This window comes from Vigna unguiculata, chromosome 1, assembly GCF_037176805.1.
Source record: "Vigna unguiculata cultivar grain cowpea cultivar isolate G323 ecotype 2 chromosome 1, ASM3717680v1, whole genome shotgun sequence".
NCBI classification, from domain to species: Eukaryota; Viridiplantae; Streptophyta; class Magnoliopsida; order Fabales; family Fabaceae; genus Vigna; species Vigna unguiculata.
In genome coordinates, this window is record NC_140792.1 from 43,061,116 (window position 1) to 43,077,680 (window position 16,565).

General features: G+C 30.6%; 1 protein-coding gene and 1 pseudogene across 3 annotated transcripts; both read left to right on the forward strand.

Moving 5' to 3' along the window:
• On the forward strand, nt 1–3,946 carry LOC114192113 (ubiquitin-conjugating enzyme E2 variant 1D-like). Of its 2 annotated transcripts, none has more exons than XM_028082741.2 (5): nt 1–62; nt 179–254; nt 1,621–1,760; nt 2,424–2,549; nt 3,566–3,946. In XM_028082741.2, the coding sequence occupies exons 2-5, from the start codon at nt 221–223 to the stop codon at nt 3,704–3,706; spliced, it is 441 nt and encodes a 146-aa protein (XP_027938542.2). In that variant the 5' UTR covers nt 1–62; nt 179–220; the 3' UTR covers nt 3,707–3,946. The 2 variants fall into 2 exon arrangements, with proteins under 2 accessions (XP_027938542.2, XP_027937895.2); XM_028082094.2 differs by having other exon boundaries at nt 44–62; nt 162–254.
• Nucleotides 3,947–11,140: 7,194 nt separating this feature from the next.
• On the forward strand, nt 11,141–12,364 carry LOC114181817 (putative CCR4-associated factor 1 homolog 9 pseudogene; annotated as a pseudogene). The gene has a single exon (XR_014995316.1). The product of XR_014995316.1 is annotated as a putative CCR4-associated factor 1 homolog 9 pseudogene (transcript).
• Nucleotides 12,365–16,565: the final 4,201 nt, after the last annotated feature.

A 16,565-nucleotide genomic window follows, 5' to 3' on the forward strand; every position in this document is an offset into this window, starting at 1 on the left:
AAACAGTGCGTTTGGTGGTGACAGGAGAAGGGTGGACTGAGAACACGTGTGGTGTAATTGAGGTATTACTTTTCCCTATTCGACCAAATCGCTGTTGTGTCCGTTTCTTTTTCTTTCTTCATTATTAGTCCGAAATTTGCCTTCGATTTTTGCTTACGCAGATTCCCCTTTTCGTCAGACATTTCGATACTTTGATCAGATCCACCACAATTGCTCATCCATGACGCTTGGCTCTGCGGGATCCAGTGTCGTGGGTTAGTTTCTCAGATATCATATTTCTCATCTATTTCTTTTTCATCGAAATTTATTTTCAGGAATACTCGTGCTTTTTCTGTTAGTTTCTTGTTGCCTTGACTTGTCGCCCGTCATGAACTTGAAAATTGCTTGTTTGTTTCATTTTTATTGTGGTTAAAGTTTTGTTGATGGAAACAAGGTGAGGTTTTTAATCCATAACGATGTTTGGAATGGGGAATTTTATTGGTTTTCTTTTTTGTTTGTTTTGGATACCCTAATTATAATTTGAATCAATTTACCTTGTTATCACTCGTGTTTTTCATTCTACGCTTCTTTTGAAATTCATATCTCATTTCTACTGCTTTCTCTTGTTAAAAAGCCCAGGTGAGTGAGTTGGCTTAATAGTCACTGTTTGGCATATTTTTTCCCTTTTCCGTTTATCCAGTCCTCTGTTGTTTCTCAATGAATTGAAGCATGTTCACGATAACTACATGACACACATTTGTATATGTTACCATGAAAGAAGAAAGACTCTTTTTATAATTTTAGGTGTAATATTCTACTAAATTTCTAACATTCAAAGACTTGATTTTAGCTTTGGAAATGTAGGCTAGGACCTTTTATATCACTTCTCTTAGGAAAATTGAGTAATAATTACCAGATTCCTAAGCATAATTTCCTAGAGTGCAACTTACTTGAATCCATTCTCAAAATGCATTTTTTGATACTTACTCCCAACCCAATTCCATTAGTAATCTTAGGGACTTACAAAATTCAACCCTTTAAGTAGTATCATAAATCAGATATAACAAACTCCTTGCAAATACAAACCACAAAATTAGATAAATTATCTTACATTTGTGAAGTTATAAACCAATTATTTGTTATATTTTTTTTCCTGCTCCTGCATGAACATGCCATGTGAACAAAGAAATGTGTCAAGCCATCAGCTGGATGAAGAAATATGGAACATTTTCTCTGGCTCTGATCCTTGTGTTCATGACTATAAAGTAGTGCGTTATGAGCCTAGAATTGATATGGGGAAAAAGAAAATAAATATTTTATTAATTGAATAAATTAGGCAGAACTATAGAGAGAAATCTCTCCTTTAAGGATTTCCCGTTCCACACAAAGTTAATGTTAATGTTTACATTTGATACCTAACAAAATGAACCTCGTCCCTCACATTCTCATATTTATATATAATTAACCCCTTTAACTAATTAACCACTCTAACTATTGCTAAATGTTTTTCCATTCTCTCCTAACTCCAAACATCGTGACTAGTATTTGGTGAAAGGATAACATATATAACTATATTTTACATTTATTGAATATACAATACAATATGAGTGTGTAGTTAAAGGGGTTTGCACCTTAATGTAGTTCCGAGGAACTTCAGATTGCTGGAGGAACTTGAAAAGGGAGAAAAAGGAATTGGAGATGGCACAGTTAGCTACGGAATGGATGATGGTGATGATATTTACATGCGCTCTTGGACTGGCACCATTATTGGCCCCTATAATGTAAATATTTATCCATCGGCACCTTGATTTTCTTTTTACAAATATGTGTTTGTGCAATGAGCTAAATTATATTTGGAGTAGTGAATTTTCATGTAGCAATTGATTTAACTTTATAAGAACCATTTCAATAGTGGAAGTAATGCATTCTAAAATGGACTTTTTACTTTTCGGGTAATAAAAATTGACCATGTTAGTAGTCCTTAAATACATTTTTGTGTCTCAATATGTGTATACTGGTATAGTGTTCACGTTCATGTTCAAACAGTCCAATTTTAAGAATTAAGTTATATAACAGTACGAAGTTCCATATATTTTTACGTATGTACTTTATCATTATACTACTTTACTGGGAATAATATCAACAACTTTTAAAATTAATTTTGAAAATGTTATGCTTCTGAAATTTATCTGATGATTTTAATGAGAACGTTTTTGGCTTTCTATTATGATCTTCTAGTAGTCTTCTGAATCTTTATTTGACTTGATTAATGTAGCTTCCTAGCTTAATTTTCAAAAAATCTGAAGTATGAATCGCTGTACCCTTAAACCAGAGAATTGAGTCATATTATCGTTTTCCCAAATAATGTATTTTTTTTATTTACTGTCTAATATAATGGACTATTTTTTGGTTCAGTAATTGTGTTTTTTCTGTTTTTCTGCCAGACTGTACACGAAGGAAGAATTTATCAATTGAAGTTGTTTTGTGATAAAGATTACCCAGAAAAGCCTCCAACTGTTCGGTTTCATTCCCGGATCAATATGACTTGTGTTAATCATGAAACTGGAGTGGTACAATTCATAGTTTTTCTCATGCTGTTTTTTACATGTTTTAATGCAATAGGTGATAGTGTCGGAGAGAGGTAGTATACAAAATGCGAACAAAGTATTTTTTTATTCGATTTGTTAATTGGTGTTGGGAATATATATGAGATGTACGTTAGAGAAATGTATTCAAGAGTGTTGCCAAAATAATGAAAATAAGTGGTGGTAACCCTTACTCCATGAGCTAGCTTTGAAGACTAGTTAGGTTGAAACTCAAATTCTTAGTATTAGAATTTAACGTAATGGTTGTTGTTGGATCTAATGATCTATGGGGTCATTTGTTATCGTGATATTATTGAACCATCTATAATGTCTTGTAAACTCTAATTGTCTAGTTACTGATGTGAAAAGTGTGGGTTGGAGATACGGACTCAAATGGTATATAATATGACCCTATGAGCTAGATTTTGGTGTTGAGTCAAGTTCGAACTGAAATTCTAGGAGAGTGATCTGGGTTCTAAGAAGGGGATATACGTAGAAGAGTGCTAGGAAAACAATTTCTAACACATTCTTTCTAATGCTCTCTGACCATGCCCTGATGAAAAAAATACAGGGTTGTTTCAACTACATATCATTACCATCTCATTTTTCTTATAACAGCATAAAACTTGGTCGATACATCCTTATTCCAAATGTACTGGAAAATTGGAACTTTGAAAGAGTAAGCACGTGTTGAACTTGGATGGGAAGTGGAATGCGGTTGGATCATATACCCAAAAATAAATAAGGTTAGGTGAGAAAGGAGCATAGGGTGAAGAGGTTAGGCAAAACTGCAAGATTCGAGTACTTTGGCATTTGGAACCCTTTCTTTATTTTCTCTTGTTCATTTACTTTGTAGCTATGCATTTTAACAGACCTCCTTTTGTACCCAGGAACTAGTTTTCCAATAGACATCTATGTTTTTACCCTTCATCCTATCATTGGTCCATTTTGCAAACTTGATAAATTACCTAACTAAATTTATGGATTTGCTATTGAAACAGGTTGAATCAAAGAAATTTGGTCTTCTTGCAAACTGGCAACGAAGGTTTACCATGGAAGATATATTGACCCAACTGAAGAAGGAAATGGCAGCTTCACATAACCGCAAGCTTATCCAGCCTCCCGAAGGTACTTGCTATTAGTGTCCAATCCAAGATCATACCAGTATTAGGTCATATTGCACTTGCAGTGTGCAATATACAGTATGTAATACTCTGGATCCTTCTATGTTCAACAACATACAGGGAATGTCCAAATGAGCTTAATCTTTACCTCCGTAGCTTGAGTTGTTTCGTTGCCTTACATTCATACATTATCGACTATGTTGAACTCTTCTATTGATGCTAAATATTGAAAGCAACTCTTTAAGTAGTATTTTCTAATTAGTGCTTCCCATTTTGATCTTTTTTTTCTTCTTTAATTCACTTGCTTTTTAAATTTAGCGGGAAGCTATATTAAAAATGTGACAAATGTTATTTATTTGGGTGTGTGCATTGACTTCAGTTGGTGTTTGATGTGTTCCATATTAGAGTTTGAATTAAATATTGCTGCTAACAGAAGTGTCAAATATGTCGGCGCACTATTTAATAGAGATCGAAGTTGTAAATCGGTCAATCAAGTTAAAATAGATTGAGGGTCTTCTTCATCTCTCTTATTATAAAGAGTAGACTATCCAGTCAGTCTGCTAATTTTTCTAACTTTTAAATATATATATATATATATATATATATATATATATATATATTAAAAGTATTCTTAATTGATTCAAATGTTTTTTAAAGTGTTAAGTAGTTAATTCATACAGATAGACATGAAAAAATTCTTACTTTTATATATTAAATTATTTCATTATAGCTAATATAATTTTAAAAGAATATTTGTTTGATATAAGACCGGATTACAAATCTCTATTATCAGTAAGTTGAAAAAAGATTCATTTTACCATGAATGATTTACAGTGCCTACAAAAATTATGTATGATAATTATTATTAAATTTATCGGGTAAACTCTTTAATCAGTTTAGTTTTGTACTATGTTGTAGACAACATCTGTATGATTTGTTCTCAGACATTTTGTTTAATGGTCTGTTCATGACTACAATGACCAAACTTTTCATGATTAGATATCAAGTAAGTCCCATATTACTCACTTTTTATGGGTTCCATATTCAGAGACATTGTGCATCAACTTGAATGAAATAGACTTATTTCTTATGCAAAAATTTGGATATAATTGGGACCTCTATTTGAGCTTCTTAATGGGTGAACATTTGAATGATTGTTTGAACCTTTAGGATTCTATCAATAGTGTTTTTTTTTTTCTCTATCTTTAAACCACAATGTGCTTGGTAAAATAGAACTATAATGAATTATAGTAAACTTTTAAACACTTTAAACTAAATTTAATGAGTTTACATTTACAAATATGTTTAATGTGTAACGTGGACATATTTGTAATTTTCACAATAGGAATAACTTCTATAACTTTTCTGATTAGATTAACGTGAAATCTCTCTTTTTATATTATTAGTGCGCAGACTACTTCTTTCTATACATTGAGTTTTTCGATTTGATTTAGTATCTTATATTAATTTATGAATATTTTTATACAAAGAAAATATTATATTAATTTAGGAATATTTTTATACAAAGATGAATTAGAAAAAACTGTATCGGCTTAATCAACAACATATTACATAATGTATATCACGATTAAAACATAGATATATTGTCATATAGATATTTATCATGATCGCTTGATGATTTTGATAACAATGATTTATTTATCCTCTTATATATAAAGATGTTATGTGGTTCAACAGTTATAAAAATATTTAAATCATTAATATCTATAATTTATTTATCCCATCTTACTCAAATACTCAAAACTATTTTTTGATGAATCTAAATTTTGAAAGTGTTTATTACATTGAAGATAGAAACACTTCTTGATGGACATTGAATTTAGTCTTTTTAAAGTAGAATTTTAAGTTGAGCGTTATGAATGGTGAAAAGAAAAAATATGATTAGGAAGAGAAATTGGTAGTTTTTTGAAATGATGAAAAGTTAAAGAATGTAAAAGAAAAAATGAAGTTATTTAAATTAGTAAAAAAAATATAGAGTTGTGAATATTTTTTAGGATTGGTTTAATATGAATGAAAAAAAGAATTTAAATGTTTTATTTTTGTAAACTCCAAATTTTTCTCATAGAGGTTTCTTAAAATTGTGAACATGTTTGGAAGAAAATGGTAATGAATAAAATCTGATTTTATACAATGGAAATATTGAACTTTAAATTAATGTTATAATTGTTGATGTATCAGTACACCCACTACCCAATGTTGCTGTCCTAACTATTTCAAACTCATGAGATATGATTATATTTTGCTTATTAAATCTATATAAGAGTCTTCAACGTCTTAATAGAAATTTTTTTCTTGAAAAATAAACCGAAAATTAAATAATAAATGTGTTATATTGACACCATAATATTTCAAAATCCTAAAATGAAATCATTCATAAAATTCTATATCAATTTAAAAAAGTCATCGCACATTCAATTTCATAACCAAAGGCCTTAGTTCAAAAAACAAATTGACTACTTAATTCAAATATTCAATATAATAATAAAACCAACTGCAAGTCTAAAAATTATATAAATCCTATATGTATCTTCCAATATGCTTCCACTATATAAACTTAATGTCATTATAATATATCCACTTGAATTTATCTAAATCCACCATCATTATACTCATTTATCAATAAAATAAATCAATACAACACTAGTATCAATTATCTAATGCCATCACTATTATACTCATTTATCAATTAAAAATAATCAATACGACACCAACAATAATAAATCAGTGCAATTTATTTGTCCCCAAATACAACCGAGTACTATGATGCAAATCCGCACTTTCCTTTTTTACCCCCTTATTTGTCCTCGCAACTTGAACAAACATATAAAATAATGCAATTCAGAGACTCAAGTCTATAAAAAAAAAAAAAAACATTGTAGAGGTTTGTTTCAAGGTTCGCATTATTCTTTGATTTCCATGGGCCTAAAAAGTTGAAAAAGTTGAAGAGGAGATAAATGATTAAAAAAATAGGGTTAAATATGTTTTTAATCCCTCAAGTTTCAGCGAAAATTAGAATTAGTCACTCATCAAAATTTTTGACTAATTTAGTCCTTTATCTTTCAAAATGCATGAATTTATTCCTTTTAACCAAATTTTGTTAAGTTTTTTTTGACGTTTCAAGCGCATTTCATTATAGTATTTAAATTATTTACACTGTTTGACACATTTTTGTTTCAATGTTAACTTAAATACTATCATGAAATGCGCTTGAAACGTTCAATAAACTTAACAAAATTTGGTTAAAATGACTAAATTCACGCATTTTGAAATATGAAGGACTAAATTGGTATAAAGTTTTAATGATGGACTAATTCCAAAATTCACTAAAACTTGAGGGACCAAAAACATATTTAACCCAAAAATATATTTTAAATCTAATTCAATCTTACATAACAAACTTGTAAAATGAGATTTGCACTCACATATATAAATTAACCTTAGATATAGTTTAAATATAATCGATGTGAGACTTCCAATATCTTCTTCATGCTAAACTATATATACCTCAAGTGTGAGACTAAACATGAATAGATGATTCGATAACGAGTAAAACAATACACCCAAGAAATATCAAATTTTGTTATGATAGACTCTAAATAACTTTAATATCATGTTAAAAAGTGAATTTTAAGTCTAACTTAACCCTACAAAACTGATAATATGAAACTTAATCTTATCTCTAGTTAATGTGAGACTCCCAACACAAATTTTTATAGTATATTTATAGTATATGCTCGTTTATAGCATGATTTCCGTATTATCTTCAATTTTAACTTTTACTGAACATTTTATATATATATATATATATATATATATATATATATATATATATATATATGTATGTATATTATAATTTCGTAAACAAAAATGTTACTGCTTTCATAAGAAAAAAAATTAGAGTGCACATATTACCCTTTTATTAATTTAGGCTGTTAATTTAAAATGAAATAGAAGGTTCAAATTAAAAATAACGCATTCAATGCTTTTTAATAAATTATATTAAAAACAATTCAATTTTTTTTTCATAAAGTTTAATAGGGTGATATTAAGAAATTAATTTGATACTGCTAAAATTATGAAAGATTATTCAATATTTGAAAAAGCATTGAACTTGACTTAGATTTTTTAGAATATATTTTGAAATAGAAAATTTAAAAACATAAATATCTTAAATATTATTATTGTAACATTTAGAAAACGTTTTAAGTCTTCTATTGTGAAGAAGTTGTTCAACTAATAATTGTTTTATTAACTAACTTTGTCTTGTGAATTGGTTGTACACATACATATTTACTTTTCAAATCAAATATATTTGATGAGAATCTATTCTATAACAATAAACGGGATTCCTCTTTTTTATCTATATTTTATAATATCCGTTTTACTTTTAGTTATTTTAAAAATTAATTATCTATCTATAACAATAAAGGGGATTCCTCTTTTTGTGTCCACATTTCATAATACCCGTTTTACCCTTAGTTATTTTAAAAATTAATTATTTTATAAATAATTTATTTTTAATCTATATCTATATCTATATCTATCTTCTATAACAATAAAGGGGATTCCTCTTTTTGTGTTCACATTTCATAATACCCGTTTTACCCTTAGTTATTTTAAAAATTAATTATTTTCTATAACAATAAAGGGGATTCCTCTTTTTGTGTCCACATTTCATAATACCCGTTTTACCCTTAGTTATTTTAAAAATTAATTATTTTATAAATAATTTATTTTTAATCATTTATTCCTCTTTTTGTGTTCACATTTCATAATACCCGTTTTACCCTTAGTTATTTTAAAAATTAATTATTTTATAAATAATTTATTTTTAATCTATATCTATAACAATAAAGGGGATTCCTCTTTTTGTGTCCACATTTCATAATACCCGTTTTACCCTTAGTTATTTTAAAAATTAATTATTTTATAAATAATTTATGTTTAATCATTTTTCTAACAATAAAGGGGATTCCTCTTTTTGTGTCCATATTTCATAATACCCGTTTTACCCTTAGTTATTTTAAAAATTAATTATTTTATAAATAATTTACTTTTAATCATTTTTCTACAAATCTCTTTTGTCTTAAATCATCATTTAAATTTTCTTTTTACATATCTTATTTTTTTTATAATTTTATATCTAATAACTATTTTAAAAATTATATATTTGTTATTGATCTTAACTTTCTTGAAAATTAAAAAATGTAAATACACAGACACGACTTATCGCGCCTGTTTGTTCGCTAGTGATTTGAACGATTTGAGGCCAACAATGTTTAGCATTATCTTAATAATCAATTTAACTAAACAAAATAAATCTTCAATAATTCTTGAAACAAAAACTTTAGTTTTTTTTTTTACCAAATTCATCTATAGAAATATGATTCTTATTAGTGAATTATGCACAAAGGTCTATACCTATAGTTTTATGCATAATTTTGTCTTCATGTATTGAATATATTACATAGGTATATATTTACTTTTTCTGTGAAATTAATTTAAGGAAAATGTTTTCATTTAGTGATTTTAGCTAAGAAAAAAATAAATATGTACTCATTAGACAAATTTCACTCAACAAAATAGTCCTTACTTTGTATGAATTGAGAAATGGTTTCTATAAGATTAAAGATTTTAGAAATTACTATAAATATTGTAAATGAGAATAATTCATATCATTGTAAATTATTAAAGAAAGGAAATTATAAAACATATTTGTTAAAATTTATAGAACTTAAAGAATAGTGAGGTTACCTTAACTAAATAATCTTGTCAGGATGTGAAATTTCTAAAGGTTAAATCCTTTAGAAATTGTAAATATTAAGAGACACATATCAAACTAATATTAAACCATAATGAGAATAAAGGAAAAATTAAAAAGGATTCATATTATTTATAACCTAAATTTATTAAATTTAATAAATAATAATACAGTACAGTTCAATTTACTTTATTTTTTCTGCTTACTAAGCATGTCTAAAGTACACCTACAATTATGGCTTTTTAGGAAAGCATGTTATAGTTAACACAATAAAAGCAAAAGTAAACTTTTTTGCTTTACATATAGCTCTTCAAATGGTTTAATTTTTTATTGCTTCATATAACTTTTGTATGTATATAACTCACTGGTATTAAGTAATTTTTTCATGTAACAAATAATTTACCATTTTTTTTTACTCGTTTATCCTAGAAGCATTAAAGTATAAAAATTGGTTAAATATATTTTTTGTCCTCAAATTTTAATGAATTTTGGAATTAGTCCCTTTTCGAAATTTCATATCAATTTAGTTATTTATCTTGATGCATGAGTTTAATACTCTTTATCAAAATTTGTTAAGTGTCAAGTTTATTTGACATTTTAAACGCATTTTATGATAATATTTGAGTTAACATTGAAACGAAAATGTATAAAATGTATAAACAATTCAAATACTATCATGAAATGTGTTTGAAACGTCAGATAAACTTAACAAAATTTGGTTAAAAGAATTAAATTCACACATTTATAAAGATTAATGACTAAATTAGTTAAAAGTTAGAAGATAGACTAATTCCAAATTTTACTGAAACTTGAGGGATAAAAACATATTTAACCTATAAAAATTACCTACATTATTTTAAATATTTATGTCTTAATTAATTTTATTGTTTATATATTTAATTATATATGTTACAACAAAGTTCTTTCATACGTTCTGTTCATCAAATGAAGTCATTTATTTCTAAAATAAAATGACGAATCAATAATATTTTTAATTTTTATTATAAGTAATTTTTATTTATTTTATAAATAATTTTCTAATTAAAAAAATAATTGAGTTAAAAAAATTATCAAATTAAAACATGGTAAAATTAATAAAATAGTTATTTCTATTTAAATAATAAATTTGGAAAATAAATATAAAAAAAGAATTTTTTTTTATATATAAGTCTGTCTAAATATTTATTTCATCATTAATTTTATTATTTATATATTTAATTATATTTGTTACAACTATATTCTTTGAGCACATTCGATTCTGGCCATCAAATGAAGTCATTTATTTCTAAAATAAATGGCGAATAAATTAAATTAAAACCTAAAACAGTTATATTATAGATCTACAAGGAGTGAAAAATTACACCAGGAGATAGTAATCTTTTTAATTTAGAATCTGCAGGAATCTCATTCCTTAATATCAAATATTTCTGAATATGTAAAAATACTGTATTAAAAAAACTAATTTAGTAAAATAAATAAATATAGTATTGATTAGCAGCATTGAGATAATGAATTTGTGAAATTCAAAAGCAATCTCACTCCCTCTTCTCTCTCTGTAAAGAGCCAAAATTTAACCTAACTTGCTTTCCAAGTCCAAATCAAATGGCAATTATTCCTGTATTTATGTTATTCTTTTTCATCGTTATCGCCAAAAAAATAAATAAAAAGACGAACGAGAAAACGAAACCTTTCATCACTGTGTTGTATAAAAAGTAGTTGTTAGCAGTGGCTTTTTCTCTCATGCGAATCTTTCTTCTTCTTCTTCTTTTCTTTTCATTCACCCAAACCCTAAATAAGATTCGTAACTGCAAAACCAAAACAAAAACCCTAAAGGAATGGCCCTATCCCGTGGATCCATCGTCACTCGATCAGTGTGGTCCTCTAATTTGGAATCGGAGTTCGAGTTAATCCGATCCGTCATAGACTCTTTCCCTCTTATATCGATGGACACCGAGTTCCCCGGTGTGGTTGTGCGCCCCGACACCGGTGACCCCTCTTTTCGCCACCGAGAACCAGCCGCGCACTACGCTGTGCTTAAAGCCAACGTCGACCGCCTCCACCTGATCCAGATCGGTCTTACTCTCTCCGATCAAGTGGGAAACCTTCCCACACTCGGCACCTCCAACGGCTTCGTCTGGGAGTTCAACTTCCGAGACTTCGACGTCTCGCGTGACGCCCATGCTCACGACTCCGTCGAGTTGCTACGGCGTCAGGGCATCGATTTTGAGAAGAATCGGGAGTTTGGGATCGACTCGGTCCGGTTCGCCGAGCTTATGATGTCCTCTGGTCTGGTCTGTGATGACCCAGTTAGTTGGGTGACGTTTCACAGTGCATATGATTTCGGGTACCTGGTGAAATTGTTGACCCAGCGCGCTCTGCCGGAGGAATTGGCAGAATTTCTCCGCCTGGTGAGGGTTTTTTTCGGTGACAGAGTTTTTGATGTGAAACACTTGATGAAGTTCTGCTCAAATCTTCATGGAGGTTTGGACCGAGTATGCCAATCGCTGAATGTGGAAAGAGTTGTGGGGAAAAGCCACCAGGCTGGTTCCGATAGCTTGCTCACTCTGCACGCTTTTCAGAATATAAGGGAGGTTTATTTTGGCAAGGCTGATGGACTTGTTCAGTATGCTGGTGTCTTGTATGGTTTGGAGGTTTTCTAATTTTCTCGTATGAAATAATATATCAGCTTGGTGTAGGTTGCTTTTTCATCGTTAGTTGTAAAGCTTACATATTATGGTTTATCAATGTCATTAGGAGTTATTAATTTTTTTTTTGGGTTCTGTTTTACCTGCATGTATTAGTAGGAGGCAACGCATTGTTGACGGAGTGTGTTAACATATAGAGTTAGAGTATGGTCTTTGATTAGATAATATATACAAGTCTTAATTTCTGAACGGAGTGATAATTTTGCATCTCCCTCCTTATCTATTTTCTGTTGATAGTAAGTGGTTCTAATATTTACTCGGAATGTTTGTGTTCAAAGTGTGCTTGGTTAATGTTCATTGATTCAGTTGCAAATTGTCAATCATGTGGCTGTCATTCCTATCAAAAGGTATGGATAAGGGATACACCTCTCATGTTTCCTCCATTTGCTTAGACCCTTTTATCATTCCAATGATTTATTTCATTGGGTTGCAAAAAAGTATAGAATGAATGGTAGATCTTAAATGAATCTGTACTGTTTCTACAATTTTTTGTTGTTGTTTCCTGTGTTATATATTTCATTTTAACGGCAGGAAAGCCTTTTCTCTCTCACATACTCACTGGCATTTACTTGGTTGAAATGGATTTGGAATTGTTTTTTAAAAGAATGCCGGAAGTGGTAGGATATTGCCTAAAGCTGTTTGAGTTCGTGTGGAGAAGACTTGTAGTAATCTCAACAAAGATTAGATCAAATAGAGGGTAATTCAATCCTTAACGTAGATTTTGGTTTGAGGGAAGTGAAGGGGAGGAAGAGGGAGGGATCTTTATGAATTTTTGTTGTTTGATTCATTTTTTCAAAGGGATGGAGGCTTAGCAAAACCCCTCATATAATTTGTAGAAATGATTAAAACATTTCTACATATGTTTTGAAATTTAAAATTACAAGATAGCTAAGTAGATTAATTTTAAAGTCCCTCTGCATCCCTGTTACAAAAAAAAATGTTTACTTCCCCTCCATTAAAATACTTCCTCTTCCTTGTCTCAACCAAACATAATGTCTAATCAAAATCACTCTCCTACCTTTCCCCCTCCATTAAAATCCCTCCCTTCTCCATTCTTCCCGTGCATCAAACTGTCACGAGAGGCAAAGGAGGCCGTAGAAAACTAAGGTGAAACAATCAAGGCTTCAAGACCAGTATTTTATCTGTAAACATGATTTACTACAACATACTATTGAATTGCTTGAACCATGTAGTCCACTCCATTTACTGAAAAAGGCTTTGAGGTGGTTGTTGTTCGTATTGCATGCATTTATATTAAGTATTGAAAGGTTGGGGTCAATTTGAGACTTAAACTAAGATGACTATTGCCCTTGATATTACTGGGAGTTGGGTTGTTGAAAATTAATGTTCTGGATAACATTTACTCGTTCTTGTAGGTCATTAGGAATTGGAGTTTATGATATTTGTTAGTTTGCTAGAGGTTTGTGAGTTGGGTAACTTAGAGAATGTAAGGGGGAAGGAGGCATTTTATTTTTTCTATCAGTATAGAGTGAGATTTTGTGATTTGGGAATGAGGAAATCCATTTTGAAGGGGAAATAATATCCCTAGGAGAGGAGTCCTTTTTTGAATTGTGTTCAATTTTACTCAATAAAACAGTATTTTGACTCTTTAACAATTGTCCAACCTGCTGGTTCCAAATTCGGAGTAGAAGGAAAGTAATCCCGAGGATGGAGGATTTGGAGTTGGGAATCAACAGCCCTTGTATATATGGTGGAATTTCTCAACAAGATGATTGATGAAATTCAAGAGATCAAACAAATGCTAGAACAGTTGAAGAAACAAAGCATTATTGTTGGGTCAGGAATGGAGGATAGATGCCTAGCTAATTGGAATAGACTTTGCAGCTAATGAAAGGAATTCAAAGACAGGATTTGGGGGCTGATACATAAACCTGAGAACATAAAAAGGGATTTTGAGAAAATGTGGTCACAAAGGGTTTAGGGATGAATGTAGCAGAACACCGAGTCAGGAGAAGAAGACAAATACCCTGCTGATTAGACTTGACTTTGCCACTAATGGAAAGGATTCAAAGAAACGCTTATGAAACTAAGAACATAAAGAAGAATCTTGAGAAAAGGTGATCACAAAGGGTTTAGGGATGAATGTAATAGAACAACAAGATTGTTACTTTTTGTCAAAAGAAGATTCTGTTACCCAATTCCAATAGCGGTTCAGGTAAAATGAAGGGAAGTTCTTGTACCAAGGTTCCTGTTTTTACGCATGGATGGTTGAATTGCTCAATTTCAATGTTAATGATGATTTGGAATATGAGCTGCTGGATTCTTCGTGGTGAAGCTGCCAGAGGAGGTATTAAAACAATCCAATAGATCGTCAAGGCTGAGAACGGGTATCGAATAGAAAAGGTGGAAAGCTAGGTTGAAGTGTTGATGTTTCCACAGCTTTTGAAGGTTATTTGTCTGTAAATTGAGAAAGCAAAAACTGTGGGGAACATATTTGTGGATAAAGGTGGGTGAAGCATGAATGACCTCCCAAATTTTGGAGGTTTAAATGGTTGGCCAAGTCTTTTTATCTGGGATGCATGCAAGATTATGAAGCATAATCAGGACTTTGCTACGGGACCTTGGACATCAGGATTATATGAAGTTTGACTGTGCCACAACCACAAGCAGAGTCAGGACTTTGCTGCGGTGACCTTGGACATCAGGATTATATAAAGTATGACCGTGCCACGATCACTAGCAGAATCAGGACTTCGCTGTGGTGGTGACCTTGGACATCAGGATTATATGAAGTTTGACTGTACCACGACCACAGTAGCTGCTGGATGCAAGCCCACCACAGTAGTGAAAACATTGCTTTGCCCAGAAATACTTTTGCAGAGAATAAATAATAGGATAAGGGTTGCCTTTGCAATCTTCAGAGTAGGTCAGATTCATGACATGCAGAACGCAACCCAATTGGTCAATTGGATTCATTGAGCAAGGCAGGAATGAAAAGTAGATCCTAGAATGTGAACGGGGTAACCGAACTTTTTTTGGGACTTAATGAATCACATAATAATGCAGAGAATGGAGGACTCATAATCATTCCCTTTGGGTTCTAACAATAAGAAGCATAATATCATATTATTATTGAGTTGCTAGTATTAAAATTGGCCTGTGTTATCAGGATGGGTTTCTGTATGGGGTTTAGTGTTGTCTTTACTGGGGTCGAGCTATAACCCCATTCAGTATTAGGAGCTTTTATGGGAAGGAAGAAAATTGAATACAATTGCTTGTCCTCTTTAAACCAGAAGTATTTGCTATATTTTCTACTTTTCAGATCCCAAACTTGGGAGAATAAGGTTGAAATTTTGAAGGGGATGTTATTGTTAGTATAGAGGAAGGTTGGTTCAGGATATAAGTTAGTTATGGGCTAGTAAGATAAATAGAGTGTGTTAGGGGAAGGAGGTCGTTTATCCTGTTATTTTGCAGTTTCTTTAAAAAGATAAATCCTTCGAGAAAGATAATCAAATCCTTTTAAGAGAAGGAATAAGATAAAATTAGTGTTTTGGTTAGTAACAATTGGAATCCTTGTGCTGTTTTTTCCACTTTTCCCTTATTTGTATTCATGCCCTGAGTAAACAGTATAGCTCCCCTTCCCAAATATCCAAACAAAGTTCATAATACCTTGTGCTTTTTTATTATCTCTATAGTTTTTTCAATAAATCGACGACATTATATTTAAAATTAAATTTCTCGTGTAAGTTCTAACTACTGAAATTGAGCTGTCTGATGCTATCCTCAGACTTCATTTCAATTGGTGATTGATTGATGAATATGGATAGACAACCAACACCTGATCTAAATCTAGATGAAATATGACTAATAAGGAAGGGTTTTTACGTTTAAAATCTGATTGTAATGTTTGAGGATCTAGCAGGTCTATTCTTATGCATATGCTCCGGTTATTGCATGCATATTGATTGGTAAGCTGAGAACAGCAAAGAGGTCATTGTTTGAGAAGGTGTACTTATATGTTGAATTTGACTAACCATGTCTCTATTTGAGTAAAGTTATTGCGATTATAAATCTGACTACAACTTTGATTCAGACAATGTTGTTTTGCATGCTTGAGTGAATGTTAAGATGTATTAGAAATGGATTATGAATTCATACATTCATGTGGTACAATAAAGGAAACTTGAAAATGATATTAGTATGTCACATTCAGAGTGGGTCAGTGTGTCATAATCCTGCATTCATCAATCCTCATGCTCCATGAACTATGACACTGTCAAATATCAATAGCGAGTGGTCCTTCATCTAGTGCGGTCCACCATTTTATTCTTCCTCCCATTGTATTTGTTTTGACACCCCGACCACGTGATGACATTAGCTTGAGAATGTTTCACGCACTTTCGTTGTTAAGATGGTAAGATCCTTAAAA

What these genes read in the sequence shown, in the direction of transcription:
- LOC114192113 (XM_028082741.2), top strand. Translation starts at nt 221, where the DNA reads ATGACGCTTGGCTCTGCGGGATCCAGTGTCGTGG. An exon ending in TGCGGGATCCAGTGTCGTGG is followed by an intron (nt 255 to 1,620) that starts GTTAGTTTCTCA and finishes ACCTTAATGTAG; the next exon opens with TTCCGAGGAACTTCAGATTG. An exon ending in CCATTATTGGCCCCTATAAT is followed by an intron (nt 1,761 to 2,423) that starts GTAAATATTTAT and finishes TTTTTCTGCCAG; the next exon opens with ACTGTACACGAAGGAAGAAT.